The sequence below is a fragment of the Loxodonta africana genome, chromosome 12 (assembly GCF_030014295.1).
Source record: "Loxodonta africana isolate mLoxAfr1 chromosome 12, mLoxAfr1.hap2, whole genome shotgun sequence".
Lineage (NCBI taxonomy): Eukaryota > Metazoa > Chordata > Mammalia > Proboscidea > Elephantidae > Loxodonta > Loxodonta africana.
The window spans coordinates 37,396,259-37,419,582 of record NC_087353.1 but is presented as its reverse complement, the minus strand read 5'-3'; the positions used below and the strand labels follow the sequence as shown (position 1 = coordinate 37,419,582).

General features: G+C 35.5%; 1 protein-coding gene across 6 annotated transcripts in view; it reads left to right on the top strand.

Annotated features, from left to right (window-relative positions):
* ATAD2B (ATPase family AAA domain containing 2B) overlaps positions 1-23,324 on the top strand; it is a 181,073-nt gene that overhangs the window by 84,167 nt on the left and 73,582 nt on the right. For all 6 annotated transcript variants that reach the window (XM_064295086.1, XM_023550459.2, XM_023550458.2 and 3 more), the window contains exons 14-16: positions 14,742-14,901; positions 16,314-16,404; positions 21,701-22,012. In XM_064295086.1, the coding sequence (XP_064151156.1) occupies positions 14,742-14,901; positions 16,314-16,404; positions 21,701-22,012 (563 nt within the window). The remainder of the gene's footprint in view (positions 1-14,741; positions 14,902-16,313; positions 16,405-21,700; positions 22,013-23,324) is intronic.

Here is a 23,324-nt window from a genome sequence, read left to right as displayed (position 1 = left end):
CCTTGGTTGCTTCCAACTTTTTGCTATTGTAAACAGAGCTGCAATAAACATGGGTGTGCATATATCTGTTTGTATGAAGGCTCTTGTATCTCTAGGGTATATTCCTAGGAGTGGGATTTCTGGGTTGTATGGTAGTTCTATTTCTAACTGTTTAAGATAACGCCAGATAGATTTCCAAAGTGGTTGTACCATTTTACATTCCCACCAGCAGTGTATGAGAGTTCCAATCTCTCCGCAGCCTCTCCAACATTTATTATTTTGTGTTTTTTGGATTAATGCCAGCCTTGCTGGTGTGAGATGGAATCTCATCGTAGTTTTAATTTGCATTTCTCTAATGGCTAATGATCGAGAGCATTTTCTCATGTATCTGTTGGCTGCCTGAATATCTTCTTTAGAGAAATGTGTGTTCATATCCTTTGCCCACTTCTTGATTGGGTTGTTTGTCTTTTTGTGGTTGAGTTTTGACAGAATCATGTAGATTTTAGAGATCAGGCGCTGGTCGGAGATGTCATAGCTGAAAATTCTTTCCCAATCTGTAGGTGGTCTTTTTACTCTTTTGGTGAAGTCTTTAGATGAGCATAGGTGTTTGATTTTTAGGAGCTCCCAGTTATCGGGTTTCTCTTCATCATTTTTGGTAATGTTTTGTATTCTGTTTATACCTTGTATTAGGGCTCCTAGGGTTGTCCCAATTTTTTCTTCCATGATCTTTATCGTTTTAGTCTTTATGTTTAGGTCTTTGATCCACTTGGAGTTAGTTTTTGTGCATGGTGTGAGGTATGGGTCCTGTTTCATTTTTTTGCAAATGGATATCCAGTTATGCCAGCACCATTTGTTAAAAAGGCTGTCTTTTCCCCAGTTAATTGACACTGGTCCTTTGTCAAATATCAGCTGCTCATACGTGGATGGATCTATGTCTGGGTTCTCAATTCTGTTCCATTGGTCTATGTGTCTGTTGTTGTACCAATACCAGGCTGTTTTGACTACTGTGGCTGTATAATAGGTTCTGAAGTCAGGTAAGGTGAGGCCTCCCACTTTCTTCTTCTTTTTCAGTAGTGCTTTGCTTATCCGGGGCTTCTTTCCCTTCCATATGAAATTGGTGATTTGTTTCTCTATCCCCTTAAAATATGACATTGGAATTTGGATCGGAAGTGCGTTAAATGTATAGATGGCTTTTGGTAGAATAGACATTTTTACTATGTTAAGTCTTCCTATCCATGAGCAAGGTATGTTTTTCCACTTAAGTATGTCCTTTTGAATTTCTTGTAGTAGAGCTTTGTAGTTTTCTTCGTATAGGTCTTTTACATCCTTGGTAAGATTTATTCCTAAGTATCTTATCTTCTTGGGGGCTACTGTGAATGGTATTGATTTGGTTATTTCCTCTTCGGTGTTCTTTTTGTTGATGTAGAGGAATCCAAGTGATTTTTGTATGTTTATTTTATAACCTGAGACTCTGCCAAACTCTTCTATTAGTTTCAGTAGTTTTCTGGAGGATTCCTTAGGGTTTTCTGTGTATATAATCATGTCATCTGCAAATAGTGATAACTTTACTTCTTCCTTGCCAATCCGGATACCTTTTATTTCTTTGTCTAGCCTGATTGCCCTGGCTAAGACTTCCAACACGATGTTGAATAAGAGTGGTGATAAAGGGCATCCTTGTCTGGTTCCCGTTCTCAAGGGAAATGCTTTCAGGTTCTCTCCATTTAGAGTGATATTGGCTGTTGGCTTTGCATAGATGCCCTTTATTATGTTGAGGAATTTTCCTTCAATTCCTATTTTGGTAAGAGTTTTTATCATGAATGGGTGTTGGACTTTGTCAAATGCCTTTTCTGCATCAATTGATAAGATCATGTGGTTTTTGTCTTTTGTTTTATTTATGTGATGGATTACATTAACGGTTTTTCTGATATTAAACCAGCCTTGCATACCTGGTATAAATCCCACTTGATCAGGGTGAATTATTTTTTTGATGTGTCGTTGGATTCTATTGGCTAGAATTTTGTTGAGGATTTTTGCATCAATGTTCATGAGGGATATAGGTCTATAATTTTCTTTTTTTGTAATGTCTTTACCTGGTTTTGGTATCAGGGAGATGGTGGCTTCATAGAATGAGTTGGGTAGTATTCCGTCATTTTCTATGCTTTGGAATACCTTTAGTAGTAGTGGTGTTAACTCTTCTCTGAAAATTTGGTAGAACTCTGCAGTGAAGCCGTCCGGGCCAGGACTTTTTTTTGTTGGGAGTTTTTTGATTACCGTTTCAATCTCTTTTTTTGTTATGGGTCTATTTAGTTGTTCTACTTCTGAATGTGTTAGTTTAGGTAGGTAGTGTTTTTCCAGGAATTCATCCATTTCTTCTAGGTTTTCAAATTTGTTAGAGTACAATTTTTCATAATAATCTGAAATGATTCTTTTAATTTCATTTGGTTCTGTTGTGATGTGGTCCTTCTCATTTCTTATTCGGGTTATTTGTTTCCTTTCCTGTATTTCTTTAGTCAGTCTAGCCAATGGTTTATCAATTTTGTTAATTTTTTCAAAGAACCAGCTTTTGGCTTTGTTAATTCTTTCAATTGTTTTTCTGTTCTCTAATTCATTAATTCAGCTCTAATTTTTATTATTTGTTTTCTTCTGGAGCCTGATGGATTCTTTTGTTGCTCACTTTCTATTTGTTCAAGTTGTAGGGACAGTTCTCTGATTTTGGCTCTTTCTTCTTTTTGTATGTGTGCATTTATTGATATAAATTGGCCTCTGAGCACTGCTTTTGCTGTGTCCCAGAGGTTTTGATAGGAAGTATTTTCATTCTCGTTGCTTTCTATGAATTTCCTTATTCCCTCCTTGATGTCTTCTATAACCCAGTCTTTTTTCAGGAGGGTATTGTTCATTTTCCAAGTATTTGATTTCTTTTCCCTCGTTTTTCTGTTATTGATCTCTAGTTTTATTGCCTTGTGGTCTGAGAAGATGCTTTGTAATATTTCGATGTTTTGGACTCTGCAAAGGTTTGTTTTATGACCTAATATGTGGTCTATTCTAGAGAATGTTCCATGTGCGCTAGAAAAAAAAGTATATTTTGCAGCAGTTGGGTGGAGAGTTCTATATAAGTCAATGAGGTCAAGTTGGTTGATTGTTGTAATTAGATCTTCCGTGTCTTTGTTTAGCTTCTTACTGGATGTCCTGTCCTTCTCCGAAAGTGGTGTGTTGAAGTCTCCTACTATAATTGTGGAGGTATCTATCTCACTTTTCAGTTCTGTTAAAATTTGATTTATGTATCTTGCAGCCCTGTCATTGGGTGCGTAAATATTTAATATGGTTATGTCTTCCTGATCAATTGTCCCTTTTATCATTATATAGTGTCCTTCTTTATCCTTTGTGGTGGATTTAAGTCTAAAGTCTATTTTGTCAGAAATTAATATTGCTACTCCTCTTCTTTTTTGCTTATTGTTTGCTTGATATACTTTTTTCCATCCTTTGAGTTTTAGTTTGTTTGTGTCTCTAAGTCTAAGGTGTGTCTCTTGTAGGCAGCATATAGATGGATCGTGTTTCTTTATCCAGTCTGTGACTCTCTGTCTCTTTATTGGTGCATTTAGTCCATTTACATTCAGGGTAATTATAGATAAATAAGTTTTTAGTGCTGTCATTTTGATGCCTTTTTATGTGTGTTGTTGACAATTTCATTTTTCCACACACTTTTTTGTGCTGAGGCGTTTTTCTTAGTAAATTGTGAGATCCTCATTTTCATAGTGTTTGACTTTATGTTAGTTGAGTCGTTACGTTTTTCTTGGTTTTTGTCTTGAGTTATAGAGTTGTTATGCCTTTTTGTGGTTACCTCATTATATACCCCTATTTTTCTAAGTAAAAACCTAACTTGTATTGTTCTATATCGCCTTGTATCACTCTCCATATGGCAGTTCAATGCCTCCTGTGTTTAGTCCCTCTTTTTGATTATTGTGATCTTTTACCTATTGACTTCCATAATTCCCTGTTATGTGTATTTTTTTTTTTAATTAATCTTAATTTGTTTGTTTTTGTGATTTCCCTATTTGAGTTGATATCAGGACGTTCTGTTTTGTGACCTTGTGTTGTGCTGATATCTGATATTATTGGTTCTGTGACCAAACAATATCCTTTAGTATTTCTTGTAGCTTTGGTTTGGTTTTTGCAAATTCTCTAAACTTGTGTTTGTCTGTAAATATCTTAATTTCGCCTTCATATTTCAGAGAGAGTTTTGCTGGATATATGATCCTTGGTTGGCAGTTTTTCTCCTTCAGTGTTCTGTATATGTCGTCCCATTCCCTTCTTGCCTGTATGGTTTCTGCTGAGTAGTCAGAACATATTCTTATTGATTCTCCCTTGAAGGAAACCTTTCTTTTCTCCCTGGCTGCTTTTAAAATTTTCTGTTTATCTTTGGTTTTGGTGAGTTTGATGATAATATGTCTTGGTGTTTTTCTTTTTGGATCAATCTTAAATGGGGTTCGATGAGCATCTTGGATAGATATCCTTTCGTCTTTCATGATGTCAGGGAAGTTTTCTGTCAGAAGTTCTTCAACTATTTTCTCTGTGTTTTCTGTCCCCCCTCCCTGTTCTGGGACTCCAATCACCCGCAGGTTATCCTTCTTGATAGAGTCCCACATAATTCTTAGGGTTTCTTCATTTTTTTTAATTCTTTTATCTGATTTTTTTTTTTTTTTCAGCTATGTTGGTGTTGATTCCCTGGTCCTCCAGATGTCCCAGTCTGCATTCTAATTGCTCGAGTCTGCTCCTCTGACTTCCTAGTGTGTTGTCTAATTCTGTTATTTTATTGTTAATCTTTTGGATTTCTACATGTTGTCTCTCTATGGATTCTTGCAACTTATTAATTTTTCCAGTATGTTCTTGAATAATCTTTTTGAGTTCTTCAACAGTTTTATCAGTGTGTTCCTTGGCTTTTTCTGCAGATATCCTAATTTCATTTGTGATATCATTAAGCATTCTGTAAATTAGTTTTTTATATTCTGTATCTGATAATTCCAAAATTGTATCTTCATTTGGGAAAGATTTTGATTCTTTTGTTTGGGGGGTTGGAGAAGCTGTCACGGTCTGCTTCTTTAAGTGGTTTGATATGGATTGTTGTCTCCGAGCCATCACTGGGAAACTAGTTTTTCCAGAAAATCCGCTAAAAAAAAACTGCAGTCAGATCCCTATCAGAGTTCTCCCTCTGGCTCAGGCTATTCAGATGTTAATGAAGCCGCCTGGGGAGGGTGGGGGAGGGAACAGAGAGATAGGAGAGTAGCACCTCAGAATATAGCCAGAGTTGCTTGTCTTGCTTGGAATGACTGTTATATCTGAGATTCCCGCGGGCGCGTCGCCTATGTGTGCTGGCTGTGTGGAGATTGCCCCCAGGGGGTCTGGCCCGCTGAAGTCACGGTCAGATCCTCCGCTTCCAGCCCCACACCCAGCGTCAAGGCTCCCCTACTGGGATGGTGCACTCTCAACTCCAAAATCAGTCGCTGCCTCCCGGGGACTTCTCGTCCCTCCAGCCGCGTGGCCGTGCCGCCCCCGTGAACCAGGTGGGCCCCCTCCCGGGGTTAGTTCAGATGGGTGGAGTAGCTCCCCGTGCTTGTGCCGCGACCAAGTGTCCCGGCTGGAACGCTGTTCTCCCCACTCCAATACCTGTCGCTGCCTCCCGGGGACTTCTCCTACCGGCTGCGTCCCACGCCGCCCGCGCGACCCGGCTGGTCCCCTTCCCGGGGTTAGTTCAGGGGGTGGGGCAACTCTCCGTGTTTATGGCGTACCTGCGAGCAGTCCAAATCCCTGCGGGACGGTTCCCCGGCTCGGATGCTGCTCTTTCTGCTCCAAGATCAGTCACTGCCTCCCGGGGACTTCTCCTACCGGCTGCGTCCCACGCCGCCCGTGGAACTGGCTGGTCCCCCTCCCGGGGTTAGTTCAGGGGGGTGGAGCAGGTCTCTGTGCTTGTGCCGTACCTGACTGGTACGCTGGCTCCAGGCTCTGGAAACTATCGCTGCTTCCCCGTATTAGTTCGTTCTCCGTCTCTAAATCCGTGTTTGTTGTTCAGGGTTCGTAGATTGTTATGTATGTGATCGATGCACTTGTTTTTCCGTGTCTTTGTTGTAAGAGGGATCCGAGGTAACGTCTGCCTAGTCCGCCATCTTGGCTCCCCTCGATGGCATTTTGCTGAACCTTGATGACCTCTTAGTGCGAGAGGAACAGAAATCAAAGCTCTGGGTCTGCCGTAGATGTGAAGTCTAATTAGAGGCCCTGCTAACATTAAGATGGGACTCTAAAAAACGTTTTCTTCAAGGTAGAGGTGAACCAGAAGTATACCGTCCATCTACCTGCCCTAACCACCCCCACACACTCCAAATTAGGGGATTGTATGTAAAGTTGCCTTGGTGCTGAGCAAAGCAGGGGAGGAGAAAATCTCTGAGAAGTTGTCATCACAAGCTGGCTCAAATTTACCTTACTAAATTGGTCCTAAAACCTCAACCTGTGAATTAAAATAGTTTGAGACCGTTGTTGTTGTTAGGTGCCATTAAGTTGGTTCCAACTCATCCTGACCCTACATATAGCAGAATGAAACAGTGCCGAGCCCTGCACCATCCTCACAATTGTTGTTATATTTAAGCCCATTGTTGCAGCCATTGTGTCAGTCATCTTATCAAGGGTCTTCCTCTTTTTTGCCGACCCTCTACTTTACCAAACATGACGTCCTTCTCCAGGGACTGATCCCTCCTGACAGCATGACCAGAGTATGTGAGATGTGGTCTCGTCACCCTTGCTTCTAAGGAGCGCTCTGGTTGTACTTCTTCCAAGAGAGATTTGTTTGTTCTTTTGGCAGTCCATGGTATATTCAGTATTCTTCATGAACACCACAATTCAAAGTCATCAATTCTTAAGTCTTCCTTATTCACTGTCCAGCTTTCACATGCGTATGAGGCAACTGAAAATACCATGGCATGGGTCAGGCGCGATTTAGTCTTTAAGGTGACATAGCTGCTTTTCAACACTTTAAAGAGGTCTTTTGCGGCCAATTTGCCCAATGCAATGTGTCTTTTGATTTCTTGACTGCTGCTTCCATGGGTGTTGATTGTGGATCCAAGTAAAATGAAATCCTTGGCAACGTCAGTCTTTTCTCTGTTTATCATGAGACTGTTACCCAGAGTAGGTGAGACTGTTAGTTCCTCTGAATTAGCAGAATTAAGCATAGATCCTCTCTCTGAAGGAAATAACTTTCATCATAGGCCTCAAATAATTCTCACAAATAAATTTTCAGGGATTGAGCAAAACGTAATCAGAAATTATACTTGTACAAAAGTAAGCAAGGCAGCATAGGTGAGAAGCAGCAGAAACAGATCCATGGAAACTTTAGGCATTAGAGTTTATCTGACACAGTGTATAAAATAACTGTGCTTGCTACATTTAAAGAAATAACTGTTATTTTACAGTTTCTTATGAAACTGTCAACAAGAAACCATTGATACTGTGCTAGGAATTTGTAAAACTACCAATAATATTTTAGATATGAAAAAATGTAAATGTTTAACAACAGAATAGAGTTGATGAGAGTAGTAGTAAACTAAAAGATAGATCAGAAGAAATTATATAGCAATCAACACAAACAGACAAAAAGATGAGAAGTACAGAAGGACAGTGAAGAGTATGGAAGATAGAGTGAATAAGTCAAACATACAATTAATTAGAATTCCAGAGGAGAGATGAGAAGGGGTGCAATGAATCATCTGGCAGTGTGTTTGTCCATAGTACCTGGAAGTGAAATTCTTGAGTACCAAGTATGCAAGTTTTAATTTCTAGAGTAACTGCTAATAAAATAGAAGCATAGCGTTTAATTCCCAAATTCCCAGAAGGAAAAAAAATAAAACCATTAAAAAAATCAATTCAAAAGGAATCAAGAAGATCGAGGAAGAGAACATAGAACAGTGGGAGAAACAGCTTAAAATATGAATGTAGATTTAAACCCAAATATATCAATAATTAAAAATAAATGGACTAAATATCCTTGTTAAAAGACAAAGATTGCCAGACTGGGGGCAAACAGCATACAACTATGTTTTGTTTATTAGAGCTATATCTACATATGAAGATACAGAAAGGTCCAAAGTAAAATGGTAGGAAAAAAATTCACAAAAACTTATATACAGGTGTTCGTAGCAACATTATTCATAGTAGCCAAGAAGTGGAAACAATCCATATGTCTATGAACTGATGAATGGATATCTGTAGAATGGAATATTACTCAGCCACAAAAAGGAATGAAGTTCTCATGCACTGCGGTATGCACGATCCTTGAAAACATGCTAAGTGAAAGGAGCCAGACACAAAAGGCCACGTGTTATACTATTCCATTTATATGTAATGTTGAGAATAGGCAAATCCATAAAATGTTTGAAAAAATATCAAGTAAATACTAACAGAATGAAAGCTGATGTAGTTCTGTTAATCCCGGACAAAATAGATCTTACGACTTGAAGTATTACTATACATATAAAGAAGATTACTTCATAGTGAGAAAAGTTTTGGTTTACTGGAAGATGTAACAATTTAATATTTGTAATCCCCTAATAAACGAATTTCAGACTGTTTAAAACATTGACAGAACTGCAAGGTAAAATAGTTATGTTGACGATTATCATGGGATAGATCATGTATCTCTCTCAGAAATTGATAGACTGAGTTGATGAAAAAAGTCAATGTTTTTTAGGTTGTTTTAACAATGACATTTCATAAGTTTGATCTGCTTGTTATACTTGTCTTACACAGTGGAGTCTCCTTTCAAACATAATAGTCCCATGTGTTTAAGAGTAGGATTGCGCTCCGCAGAGTTTTCAAGGCTGGGACCATTTGGAAGCAGATTGCCCACCCTGTCTTTTGAGGCACCTGTGGGTAGGTTTGAACTGCCAACTTTTTGGCTAGTAGTCAAGTGCTACTCATGGATCATATACAGCACGTAAAAAAATAGATCCTATACTTGTCTCAACTAATTTCTGAAGTTTGGTAATATACAAACTATAAGAAACAATGAAAAGACAAGCAGGGAATTTTATATGTTTGTAATTAGGATATGTTGCTCTAGAGTCTAAATAAAAGACTAGGCTGTAAAAAAGAAAATCATAGGAAATAATGTCAATTTAACTGAAAACACAGATGTAGTGGAAGTCATGAAAGAGAAAAGTTGGTTCTTGAAAATGCTAATAAAAATGACAAACTTCTAGAATGGTGGGTTATGATGAAAGAAGGCATCAATAAATAATATTAGGAAGGCAAGATGTGATGTTTCAGATTCTGAGGATATTAAAAGATAAGATATTATGTAACTTTATTCTAATAAACTAAAAAATTGTGATAAAATGGACACATTTCTAGAAAAATAAAATGCAATAAAATGGCCTCAAAAAGAAATGAAAACCTGTGTACTTCACATTCAAAAAATTGAATCAGTGGTCAAAAATTCTTCCCAGAAAGACCTCATAACTGGGGAGTTCTACCAAACATTAAAGAAATACTTCAAAGTCTTTCAAGGAAGATAAAAAGAGAGTACTCTCTTCAGATCATTTTATGAGGTTAGCGTAATCTTGTTAACCAGACATGTCAAGGACTCTCAAAAATGAATAACAAGACATAAAATCATATTAAAAAAATGGGTAAAAGATTTGAACACTTTCACTGAAGAAGATATAGTATGGCAAATAAGCACATGAAAAGATGCATAACATCTTTAGTCATTAAGAAAACGCAAATTAAAACTCACAATGAGATACAACTACATAGCCAGTAGAATGATTAAAATTCGGAAGACTGACCCTACCAAGTGTTGGCAATAATGTGGAGCAAATGAACCTCTCTTACACTGTTGGTGGGAATGTAACATGTGCAGTCAGTTTTGAAAACAAGTTGGAAATTTCTTAAAAGGGTAAATCTAGACCTAACGTATGACCCAGCCTTTCTACTTGTAGGTATTAACCCTAGAGAAATGAAAGCATGAAGTCCATACAAAAACTTGTATATGCACATTCACAGCAGCTTTTTTCGTAATAGCCAAAAACTGGAGACAACCCAGATGGCCACCAGCATGTGAATGAACAAATTGTGGTATATCCACATAAATTATTTAGTATTAAAAAAGGATCAGCTTTTATTACACCAACAACATGGATGAATCTCAAAATTATTAGGTTGAGTCAAAGATGGGAAGGGGGAATGCTTACTGTATGGTCCCATGTACCTAAAATTTTAGGTAATGCAAACTAATCTATCATGACAGTAAGCAGATTAACACTATGGTTAAGAGCTCAGCTACTAACCAAAAGGTTGGCAGTTCAAACCCACCAGCCACTCTTTGGAAACCCTATGGCACAGTTCTACTCTGTCCTGTAGGGTCGCTATGAGTTGCAATCGACTCGACAGCAATGGGTTTGGTTTTTCTTTTCGGAGATGGAGTAGAGGGACTCAAGGAGGGGTGGTAGGGATGGATTACAAAGGAACTTGAGGAAACATTTGCCCCTGATGGGTGTATTAATTATCTTGATTGTGGTGATGGTTTCATGGGTATATACATAACCTCAAAATTTATCAAACTGTATACTTTAAATATGTGTATTTTATTATATATATGTCAATTGTACCTTCATAAAACTGTTTAAAAAAAAGAAAAGTTTTGTCTCACGCATGAATATGGATATAAAAATCCTAAACAAAATAGTAACACATGACCTCCAGGAAGTTAGAAAAAGGTTAATACATCATGACTAAATTTATTTAATTTCAGATATGCAAGGTTTGTTTAACATGAGGGAAATCAATTAATGTAAATACCTTACATTATCATATCAGAAAAATCATATGATCCTCTCAGTAGTTATTGAAGAAATGTGTGATAAAATTCAGTATCTTGTCATTGTAAGAATCTCATAGAATTGAGAAATATAAAGGTACTTCCTTAAAGATATCTACAAAAAATCTATTACAACATAATGTGGAAAGATGAAAAAAAAATTTTTTTGTAATTCAGTAGTCATATATCGGGCACATGCCAAGCACACTCCCATGTGTTATTTTTTTGAGTGCTTACAACATCCTCCTTAGGCAGGGTGCTGTGTCCATTGTTCAGTTGAAGAGCTGAAGCTCAGAAAGGTTAAGTGACTGGTTCAGGCTTACTGAGTGGTACAGATGCTTGAAATTTTCTCTTTTAATGTTGAGAGTAAGCAAGCCTAGCTGATGTAACACTGTACTATATTTCTCAGCCAGTGTAGTCAGTCAAAAAAAAAAAAACAACAAAACCTAAGGTATTCCATATTGGAAAAGAAAAAACAATACTTGTAGATGATACAATTGTACCTGTACAAATTCCAAAGTGATCTACAGATAACTTTTTAAAAGTTGTAATGACCTTCTCAGCCAAACAATAGACAAGCCCATAAAATAAACAGTAATGCCCGAGAGGAATATACTTCATAGAACAATCAATTATATGAGATCAAAAGGGCAATATTTACCCAAAATCCAAGATGGAAGGGATAGAAAATCAGGACGAAAGGAAACTGGGAGCCCAGGGTAGAAATGGGGAGAGTACTGACACATTGTGGGCAATGAAACCAAGGCCATGAAACACTTTATGTACAAATTATCAAATAGAAATCTAATTTGCTCTGTGAATTTTCACCTAATGCACAATTAAAAAAAAAAAAAAAGTAGTGATGAGTGTTTACAGCAAAGTTAATCCAATCGATATAGGTATGAATCGTATTTCTTTGTACTAGTATATGTTTAGAAATGTACATAGTATTTTTAATAGTGTAAAAAAGTTACTAGGAATAAAGCTTAAAAGTTGCATGTAATATCTGTGGAGAAAATAATAAAAGTTGAGAAATATTAAAGATTAAATGAGTGGAGAGAAGTACCTTGTTCATGAGTTAGAAGACCAGATATTTTAAGTTTTCTATTCCGTATTCGGAAACCCTGGGAGCGTAGTGGCTAAGTGCTACAGCTGCTAACCAAAGGGTTGCAGATCGAATCTGCCAGGCACTCCATGGAAACTCTGTGGGGCAGTTCTACCCTGTCCTATAGGGTCGCTATAAGTTGGAATCAACTCGATGGCACTGGGTTTGGTTTTTGGTTTATTCTATATTCGTCATTAGACTCAGTGCGATCCCTTTAAAAATCACAACCTTTTTGGAACTTAACAAAATAATACTAAAAGTTATGCAAAGTAGTAAGAATAGTGAGGACTTTTGTAGAAGGACATGGTGGGCTAATGTGTTCTGCCGGATATCTAGGCCTTTTAGGATGAGATAGTTTGATATTACCAGATTAGACAAGTGTATGAATACAACAGAGTTTAGAGCCATAGATAGATCTACACATTTATGAATGCTTGATTTATGATAAGATGCCATTGCAAAGCTTTGGGGAAAGAATGGCCTTTTCAATAAATAGTGCTTCACACCAACCCCCCCCCCAATTTTTTTTTAAATTGGATTTTAGATCTATATTTAAAATGTAGAACAGTGAGCTTTTAGAAGATGATGTATGAGAGGATTGGAGACAAGCAAGTAGGCCTTGAATATCATGTTAAGTAGTTTGCATTTTATTTTGAATATAATAAAGCCCGTTGCCGTTGAGTCGATTCTGACTCATAGTGACCCTATAGGACACAGTAGAACTGCCCCATAGGGTTTCCAAGGAGCGGCTGGTGGATTCAGACTGCTGACTTTTTTGGTTAGCAGCCAAGCTTTTAAGATTTTGACTGGAGTATTGGTTATTTAGATCTTTTTTTTTTTTTTAAATAACTTTTGGTAGAATTTATTCTAGATTGTAATTCAGTTTCTGGCCATGTTTGAAACTTCATGACCTCAAAACCCTTCTACCAAAAATACTTAAAAATGCCAATAAATTCTAACAAACATTTGAAATGCTTATCTGTAACTGGAAAAAACTAAGGAGTGTTTTGAGGTTAAATGTGGTTAAATATTAATTTAAACTTAAGGATGCCTATTCTCTCCCCAACCCCTTATATTTTAAGTGTGATACTTAGGTAATTAACTTTCAGCTTTTAAATTAGGAAAGAAGAAACATCAATTTCCAAGACTGACAAATCCTCCTTACGCATGTACACTGGGTATCCAGGACTTTGGTTCAATTTATAGATTTTGGAAACATAGCTAGAACTTGGTTTGGGATGGACAATGATGTCTTTAACATATTGAGCATGTTGAAGAAGTTATTTCAGATAGGTGTTAACAGTAAAAATAAAGATAGAGAAGTGAGAATAATTGGAAAACACTAGGAAGACCATTGTTACTAGAATTACAGTTTGTGTTGTAGTTAGACATGAAATTTTTTATTCAGAAATGTTTAAGTCATAGTTTTAAAAAAACTACCATAAAATAGGCACAAAATGACACAGTTAAACTTAGTTAAAATGGTAGCCATTCTAAAGAAATTGTCTAAACATATAACAATAATGCAAATCTAATGCTATGAGAACTCTAAACATCATCTGAATTGCCAGGCATTAAAAAAAAAAAAGACAAGATTGCTATCTATTATAATAGACTATTATATTTCTTTAAGAAACGCTTTATTGAGATTCACATACCATATAATTTTACCCATTAAAACTGTACAGTTCAGTGATTTTCATGTATTCAGTTGTGCATCTATCACCAGTCAATTTTAGAACATATTCATCACCCCAGAAAGAAACATCTTGGACTTTAGCTGTCACTCCATAGTCCTCCCATCTCCTGAAACCCTTGGCAACTGCTAATCTACTTTCTGTTTCACAGATTTGCCTATTATGGACATTTTATATAAGTGAAATCATATAGTACATGGCCTTTTGTGTCTGGCTTCTATCATGTAGTGCAGTGTTTTCAAGGTGCATCCTTTCTGACACATGTATCAGCCCTTCATTGCTCTTTATTGCCAGATAATATTTCATTGTATGGATATACCAAATTTTGTTTCTTCATCAGCTGATGGACATTTGGGTTGTTTTGAACTTTTGGCTGCTATGAATAATCTGCTATAAACATGTACAAGTTTTTGTGTGGATAGGTGTTTTCATTTCTCTTGGTTTTAACCATATGAGGAACTGCCAAACTGCTCTCCAAAACACTTACACCATTTTACATTCCCACAAGCAGTTTATAAGCATTCTGCTTTCTCCATATCCTCACCAGCACTGGTTATTTTTGGACTTTTTTATTCTCTCTCTCCTAGAGAGTGTGAAGTAGTTTCAGTTTGCATTTCTATAATGGCTAATGATGTTAAGCTTATTTTTATGTGCTTATTGGCCATTTGTATATTTTCTTCAGAGAAATGTCTATTTGGATTCTCTCTCCATTTTTTTAATTGGGTAATTTGTCTATTCTTGAGTTGTAAGAGTTCTTTACATACTGTTGATGCTATACCCTTATCAAATGTGTGGTTTACACATATTTTCTCTTATTCTGTAGGTTGTCTTTTCATTTTCTTGGCAGGTACTTTGAAGCAGAATAGTTTTTAATTTTGATGTATTCCATTTAATCATTTTTGGTTTAGGTTGCAGTGCTTTAGGTGGCTTATTAATATATTTCAATGTATTTTGAAAATGACTTCTTTAAATTACTTTGTATTAAGACATAGTCATGTTACAATTACTTGGTTAGCATTCAAGACTGATAAAAATTGTTATAAGGAGCAGTTCTTACAGATTTTTTTTTCCTTTTTAATCTTCCCTGAAAATTTTGTTATAGTTCTATAGTATCAACTCTTCTTGCCCTTATGGATGGATTAGATAATAGGGGCGAAATTGTTGTTATTGGTGCTACAAACAGACTTGATTCTATAGATCCTGCACTTAGGAGACCTGGTCGTTTTGACAGAGAATTCCTTTTCAACCTACCTGATCAAAAGGTAAGAGCTTTTTTATTTGGTATGTTAATATTTATGTATAATTTGATTGTGAAGCATATATATACTTTAAGGGTAGTATTTTATGAATTTTCATTGCTTAAATTTTGTGCTTATGGGATGTCTTAGTTAACACTTTACAAAAACCCTTAAAATATAGTAATGGAGCAAGATTTCTCTTGAAATTTTTTTATTCTTTTTATTTTGGTGCTGAACCCAATTCCTTATAAAGCCAGTAAGATATTATATCTTGGTTGTAATTTGCTCTTTTTTTAATAGCATAGAGAAGTTAGGTAGTAGTGTTGAGGGAACAAATATATTCAAGTTTTAAAGAGTGTGGTTTTTCTACCCAAAAAAGGCAAACATGAAAAGACGTTCTGATCTGACTCTTGGTGGTAGTAGTATCAGCTGATTATGGATTCTTATACTTCAGTGTTTCTTTTGTTTTACTCTGAGAAGAAAAAGAAAATTCAGCTTATTTTGGAACCAAGTTGTTAAAATTTTGATTGTACTGTACAGTCAGATTTTGGGGTAGAAGATACCATTTTGGAAAAAAAAAAAATTCAAGATAAGATTGTTTAAACCTTTTATTTGTCAATGCATTTAATTAAGGTATGCTGAAATCACCTTGTAAAATATTAAATGCCAAAGCACCAGCTGACATACAGAAGGTAATAATATGCATTGCATTTCTGTACTTAATTGAATATTTTTTCAAATTAAACATTTTTTAAAGTTTTAAATGACTTGTCAGGTTAGTTCATTGTTTAGTCATAATACCTTGTGCATATGATAGGGCCAGAAGTTCTGTGAAATCTAAATATAAAGTTATATAAAAGTTATGAATATTATGTTGTCAGTTGTCTTTGAGTTGGGTGCAACTCGGTAGCGACCCTGTGTATAATAGAACTAAATTTTGCGCTGTCTGGTGCCAACCGTCACAGTTGTTATCTCTGGTTGAGCCCATTGGTACAGCCTCAGTCCGTCTCCTTGAGGACCTTCTCTTTGAGGGTCGTCTTTTTCACTGACCCTCTAAATATAAAGTTGTGTAAAAGTTATGAATATTATAACACATTAAAGTTTCTAGTTCGTATATTTTTAAATGGTAAAAATGATGTGGTGGAAAAGTGAAGTTCAGTTTTGAGTTTTAGACCTAGATCAGTCATTTAGTAAGCCATTAGTCAATTTTTTTTCACCTCTCAGAACCGTAAATGTCTTAAGTTTTTGAAATAGTGACAAAATCTCTACTACAGATATCACAGGATTATTGTGGGAACAGATTTAATGTGAATGCCAAGGTGTATACATTTCTTTTAAAATAAGTGATTTTTTTTCTGGAGTATGGTTAGTCAAAATTTGTTCCACATAATATATTTGAGGGATTGATGATATTTTATCTTTACTTTTCTTCTTAGGCAAGAAAACACATTTTACAGATCCATACCAGGGACTGGAATCCAAAATTATCAGATGCTTTTTTAGGTGAATTGGCTGAAAAATGTGTTGGTGAGTGCTGTTATTTGAGTTCTTTATTGTCATTGTTCTGTTCAGCCTCCCTTTCCCCTTATGTTTTGAATGCGGATGAGCATAGGTATGTTTTTGATTGTGCAGATTGCTCTGCCTTTATCTTTAAAAATTATTTTAAATATCTTATTTAAAGTTTGAACACTTTTAAATTAGAATTTTAGCTGCCATTAGGTGTTTGAGTAACAAAGCTTAGTAGTAATATGCCTTGTATTGAGTGCTCGGTATCCATAATATGACATGAAAAATATAAATGTATTATATACAGGGTCTCCTTTTAGGAATTTTCTCCTCTCAGAAATTTTACTAAGAAAAATAAGCTTAAACTTGAGAGAGAATGGTCCATGTCAAAGGCAGGACAGCAGTCTTTTACTTTGCAGATTACACAATGGCTTCATCTTCATGCATGTGGTCTAGAAAGGAGTTGGGTGGCAGGGGTCTTCAAAGAAAATACTTAATGGCATCTGCTAATATTCCCCCCCTCCCCCCCCAAAAAAAAATTTCCGGTGTAATATTAGTTATTCACAGAGTGGAATTTCTCCCCACAGAATGAAGGAACGCTACTGTCCTGAAAGGACGTGGTAAGAGTATTTTACATACATAGATTATCAGATATAGGAGATGGAATTCAGGACTTTGGCTCTAATCAGGTCTGAAATAAAAATAGATACAATATTAAGCAACTGAGTATACGCACAGGCATTTTTCCCTTATTCTTTTTCTCTTTTGTCTATTTTCCTCTCATCCTCTCAAAACTCTAAATAAAAATCTCTCTCCGTGGACTTTAAGCATTATGACGAAATCCCCAATATAAACCCGCTAACAGTCAACAGTCTACTTGGGAAAACTTTAAAGTTACCAAAACCAAAAAGAACAAGTCAGTTAAAAAATCATTGTGATCCACCATCAAATAGTTAAAACCTAAATAGAACATTAGTCCATTCAGTTAGCTACATCCGAATTATCCTCTTCATCCACAGGGACCTCCATCTCCGAAGCAGCATCCCTCAGCTTTTGAACCACAAAGACCTCGACATCTTCTGGTGAGGAGAAAACGTAAATCTCTCCAGCACTACTCCAGTTTAAGCTTTACCTGGTATAAGAGAGCATGCGCCAAACCCATTTCATGTAAACTTGGCTTGACCTTTGCAAAGCCTTGTGCTGCTTTATGGGAGAGGGTGGTATTTGGTATAAAATCCAGTCTTTTCCCTTTTTGAAATTGACCCTTTTTGGCTCCTGCTACTTCTATGATCTTAATGTGTTAGATTAGACTGGGAAATTCTTGTAGATTTTCCTGTGAATTTGTCACAGAACAGTCCTTAACTGAAATAAGCAATCATTTTGGAAATTCCCTAAATGACAGATATTTTAAAATTACTATTATCTTTTCTATTATCTGAAGTATTACTCTAATTCTTCATCCTAAATAATAGAGTCTTAGTTTCCTTTTGCATTTCCATAGATCAATACTTCTTATTTTTCCAAGTATTTGTTTTAGCTTTTAGTTACTTCTTAAAGTTTTTAAATTCTTAAGACATAATTTCTTACAGGACAGAAAACCTGTCTCTTGCCCTTTTTTGGGAGAGGGGTACAGAATCTGCTTATATACCATTTTCCTTCTGGAGAGTGACATAAAAATCCATTATAAATAAATTACTTCTATTTTTGGCTGTGACATTTGCTCCATTTAAGAAACCAGTTCACATAAAAAAGAAAATCAAATACAAGTTTTCAAACAGGAGTAAAATAGTAATAAATTTTAAATCTGTTTTAAACTCATGAGTTTTGAATCCCAGACATGTTTTAATTTGTATGGGTTCATTGCAGTGAAACTTATGCAGTTTTGATGAATAACAGCAAAGATAACTAACCTCTTTTCAGAGGTTATGGATTTGGTAACTTGCCTTGAAAAAATTCCCAAGCACTTGGAGGTTTTCTACGCACAAATAGGTGTGATTCTCAAGTAGTGAAAAATTTCCTCAACAACATACATTGATAACAATGATACATGATATGTTGGCATTCAGAGCGTTTGCACAGATAATAGGAGCTTAAGGTTAACATGGAGCTCAAACCTACTCATATTTCTGTATTCCATTTTCGCTAAGAGGGCTAAACCTATGAAAATCAATAATGAGGCTTCTATCTTGTGGGCCTTTGTTATGTTTGCTATCGTACTTAAAAAATAACATAAAAATTTGTTAAGACCGTGTCTTTTTCTGGTCTAACCTCTGAATAGCTGTATTTTTTAGACTTTCAGAAAAAATTTAGGTGTGATTATGATGTATTTTTAATTCTCTTTGAGAGTCTAGTAAAGGAAGTGTTATAAGTCAGTATTTCTCAAGTTTTTTGTGTCAAAATCATTTGTAAAGCATTTGCAAAATACACATTTATGACTTCAAGCCCCTAGAGATTCTGATTCACCAAGTTTGTGATAGGGCTTGTGTATCTATATTTTTGCTTAAATTGCATTGTTTATTTTGATGGATATTTGATGATGAGAACCACAGATATAAAGTGGTAATTCTCACTCACAACTGTAAAGATGTTTCCTATCTTTATACTCTGTTGGTTGAGATCCATGTAAAAATTTGTTTTTTTAAATGGAGCCTATTATTGTTGGGAAACTTTTTAATTATCTGGGACAAATTAGGAAAAAGAATACATTGTTATGTATGTGATTAACCTGTTTTTATTATTATGTCAAATATAGGTAACGTTTGCTACATAAAATGTTTTTAGTAGCTGTTAATTTTTTTCTGTTTTGTCTTAAATGTTTCTGAATATATATTATTTAACTTAGTCTTTTGTAGGACCATGTAGTATGTTCAATAACTGTGTACGTACTTTTAAGGAAGAAAAAGAAATATGATTGTTTGTATTGCTTAAAGATGGTCGTTTATTTTTTGCTTCCTCTGATGTGGAGGACGGAATTCACTTGCTTTAGTCACACGTGATTATTTTGTTAGCTTGTTACAACTTTGAGCTGGTATTTATCTTCATTTTGTTGAAATAATGTAGCAGATATGTGTGCCACAGGAAAGATAATTTTTTTCAGGTTTATTTATTGAGAAATGGAAAATAAAATGAGAGCCCAGTGGTAAATCTGGTTAATCTGAAGAATAATAGGTTGCTGTAATGAGACAGTGTTAATGCTTATTCTGTAAAGAGGTTTCTGAATTAATTCCTTTGAGGTTATATTAGGCTTTTCCTTAACCCTGAATAAATCTGACTTAAAGAATTCAATATTCTTCTCTATTTTCATAATTCTTATTGATAATTTTGCACATAATGTATAAGTTGGTTTAAAAATAAAAGAATTTAGATTTCTTAGAAAAAAATTAAAAGCTCATAAGATATAGTTTATCTACTTTTCTTTATAGTACACAATAACCTAGCAGTTTTACCTTTCCAGACTGTAACCTTTTAGTTACAGTAACCTCTTTTCATGCATTCTTCTACTCAGCAAATACTTACTGGATACCTACTGTGTGCCAGGCATTGTTCTAGGTGTTTGAAATACCTTACAGGTAGTCCCTGATTTATGATGGGACTCTGTTACGACATCTGTGTTGTAAGTCTTTTCTGACAAAAGCCGAATACCTCATATCTCATTTTATTTTTTTTGGCTTTCATTATTATTGCCTTTTATTATCAGTATCTTTATAAATCTGATCTTTGTCTTTGGGGGTTGGAAACATTACATATAAACTTACAGATGTATTTTAACATTGTATATAAACAAAAAAACAGTGCTATGGAGTCAATAACATTGTATATAGTACATGTTATTAACGATAAGATATTTAAAAAAGAAAGAAACAAACCAGATGGTCATAAATGCATTTCATCATAACTCGAATACATTGTAAGTTGGGGCTACCTGTAGTGAACAAAACAAAGAACTTTACCCTCACAGAGCTCAAATTAGAGTGGAGGGGAGGGTAAGCAGACAATAAATATAATAGGTAAATAGAAGGTGGTAAATGCCATGGACAAAAAAAAAAAAAAGCAGGGTAAGGAAAATTTTTCTGTGATTTGTAGGATTTAATTATTAATAGGACCATGCGCACTACTTCTAATCAGAATATAGTTACAGGCAATGTGAGGGACTTGTATTTTGGTTTATATGATTTTGTCTCTTGATACCCCTAAATGTTCTTTTTCTGCCAGTTAGTCTGGGGTACTTCTTCTCGGCTCATAGCTTTCTTGCCTAATCACCATTTTTATTTTAGTATTTAAGTGTTCCACAAGGTCATCGTGAGGTCTAAAGAGATAAATAAACCTAGTATAGCTCTTTGAGGAGCTTAGGGACTAGTGATTTATATCTAATGCGAGTAGTTTCCCCTGCTGGCATGACTGCCAAAAATGACCAAATTCAAGTTTCAGTGGTGATATAAAAAACTGAGTGGCTAGTTGGAGTTTTTTTTTTTTTTACTTTTTGTGGTAAAGATCTAACAGTTCTTGTTTTTTATATGTCCTTATTACTCAGATGAATGAAATGATTTAAAAGCATAAGGGATTTGACCCGTTATTTAGCTGCATAATCAGTTAACTATGGATAGTGGATAACACTTCATGTTGGTACCATCTTTAGAGCTAGATTATCAGTCACTTGAAGCTAAAATATATAAAGGTGAAGTTAGTGTGGAAAATCAATGAAAATATTTTTAACATTCTTACTTTCCTTATTGCTTTTGGAACGTTAACAGGCATATCACAAATATGTTCTAATTTTGAGGGAGTGGTGTCAACTTATATAGTGGCTTGAACTCAGAGTTGGTAGTAGAACAGCTCTATTTTGAAGCTTCTGCCTGTGTATTACTTTGTACTACTTCTGTATATGTATTTGGAAAGTAGTAATATTAGAAAAAATATTTGTAAACTTAATGTCATGAGAACTAAAGATTGCAAATATTGACAAAGGATTGAGATGAAAATTGTTCTTTTAAAACCTTTCCTGAAGAAAGTTGTACATTGTAAACAGTGGTTTTGACACATGATACATGACCTATTTTGTTTTAATATCATTAGTTCCTGTTTATGTTAATTTAAAATATTCAAAACATTTTCAGTTTTACTGAATATTTAGCCCTTAATTCACTAACTTTATTAGGCAATTTTAAATAATCGATTTTAATTTTGCTGATAAAATTACATGTAATTGTTGATTAAGTCCTGGTTGTTACTTTAGCTAAGGATGTGTATATTTGCAAAATGTAGTTGGTCCTTGGAAGAATGAGCTTACCTTTATTATCCTTTTCCTTTTGTGCATTAGGCTACTGTGGAGCTGATATCAAGGCCCTGTGCACTGAAGCTGCCCTGACTGCCCTGCGGAGGCGTTATCCCCAGATTTATGCTAGTAGTCATAAGCTGCAGCTGGATGTTTCTTCAATAGTGCTCAGTGCACAAGATTTTTATCATGCAATGCAGAATATTGTGCCTGCTTCCCAACGTGCTGTGATGTCTTCGGGACATGCACTATCCCCCATAATAAGGCCACTGCTGGAAAGAAGCTTCAACAACATCTTAGCAGTCTTGCAAAAAGTGTTTCCTCATGCTGAAATTAGCCAGAGTGACAAAAAAGACGGTACTATAAATTACTTTTCTATCTTGTTGTAATGAAAAAAGAACAGGTATAGTGAATTTCTTCATAAGGTTGTTTATGTGTTGCTCTTTTGTATGTGCCATGCATAGAGAAAGTATGTTTATTTCACTTACCATGGTATATTCCAGGCCTAGCTTACTTCCTGGCATATGGTGGGTGCCTGGTGAATATTTATAGAAAGAGTGAATGAATGTTTGCTCACTCTTGGGACATTCTGTCCATCTTATGTTGGAACATTACTATTTTTAGAAAAATTGACTGTGAAAATGATAGCTTACATTTATTTTATTATCATAAAGCCTTTATATAAGTTGTCATTAATCCTCATAATAATTCTATCAAGTAGGTACTTTTTATTATTTTTACTATATAGGAGACTGGGAAACTTGCATAGGTAATTTTGCTTAAATAAGGTCACTCATTTAGTAAGTTCTGAGGCCTGCATTCAAATCCAGAGATCCTGACTCTGGAGTCAAAATCAAATATCTTTTATTGTTACTGGCAGGGCACTCTGCAATATGCTGTGTAGAGCTTAGAGATTAGAGCAAGACACAGAGTTTAAGGGTGCTAAGAGAAGGTAAAAAGCAATAACTAAAGGGCTGTAGAGATCCAAAAAGGGCAAGCATATTCTGTTGGAGGGGTTCAGGAACGGTTAGTAAAGGAGAGTTTTGATATGTACCTTGAAAAATAACTAGGATTTTAATGATGAAAAATAGAAGGTGAGTGGACATTCCAGGTAGATGGAGCATTTTGAACAGAGGAATGAAATTGAGAAAGATTGAGGCACATAAGCTATTTGCAAGGAAATAAATTAGGACTTGGTTGTAGAAGGTCTTGAGTTCTAGCCTCAAGTTGGTTGTACCTTGGATCTGAGATAAAAACAGAAAAAAACAAAAACTGAACCTGTTGCCGTCGAGCCAATTCCGACTCATAGCAACCCTATAGGAGAGAGTAGAATTACCCCATAGGGTTTCCAAGAAGAGGCTGGTGGATTCAAACTGCTGACCTTTTGGTTAGCAGCCTGAGCTGTTAACCACTGTGCCACCAGGGCTCCAGAAACAGATATATTTTAACATTTTATGTGGTACATGTTATTAACGATAAGATATTTAAAAAAGAAAACAAACCAGAGGGTTGTAGATGCGTTTCATCATAACTTGAATATGTTGTAAGCCAGGGACTGTCTGTAGTGAACGAAACAGACAAAGAACTTTACCGTCACAGAGCTCTTTAAAAATGTCATTCATTTACCGCCCCCAGAAAAATTCAAATTAGGTTGCTATGCTAATCAAAG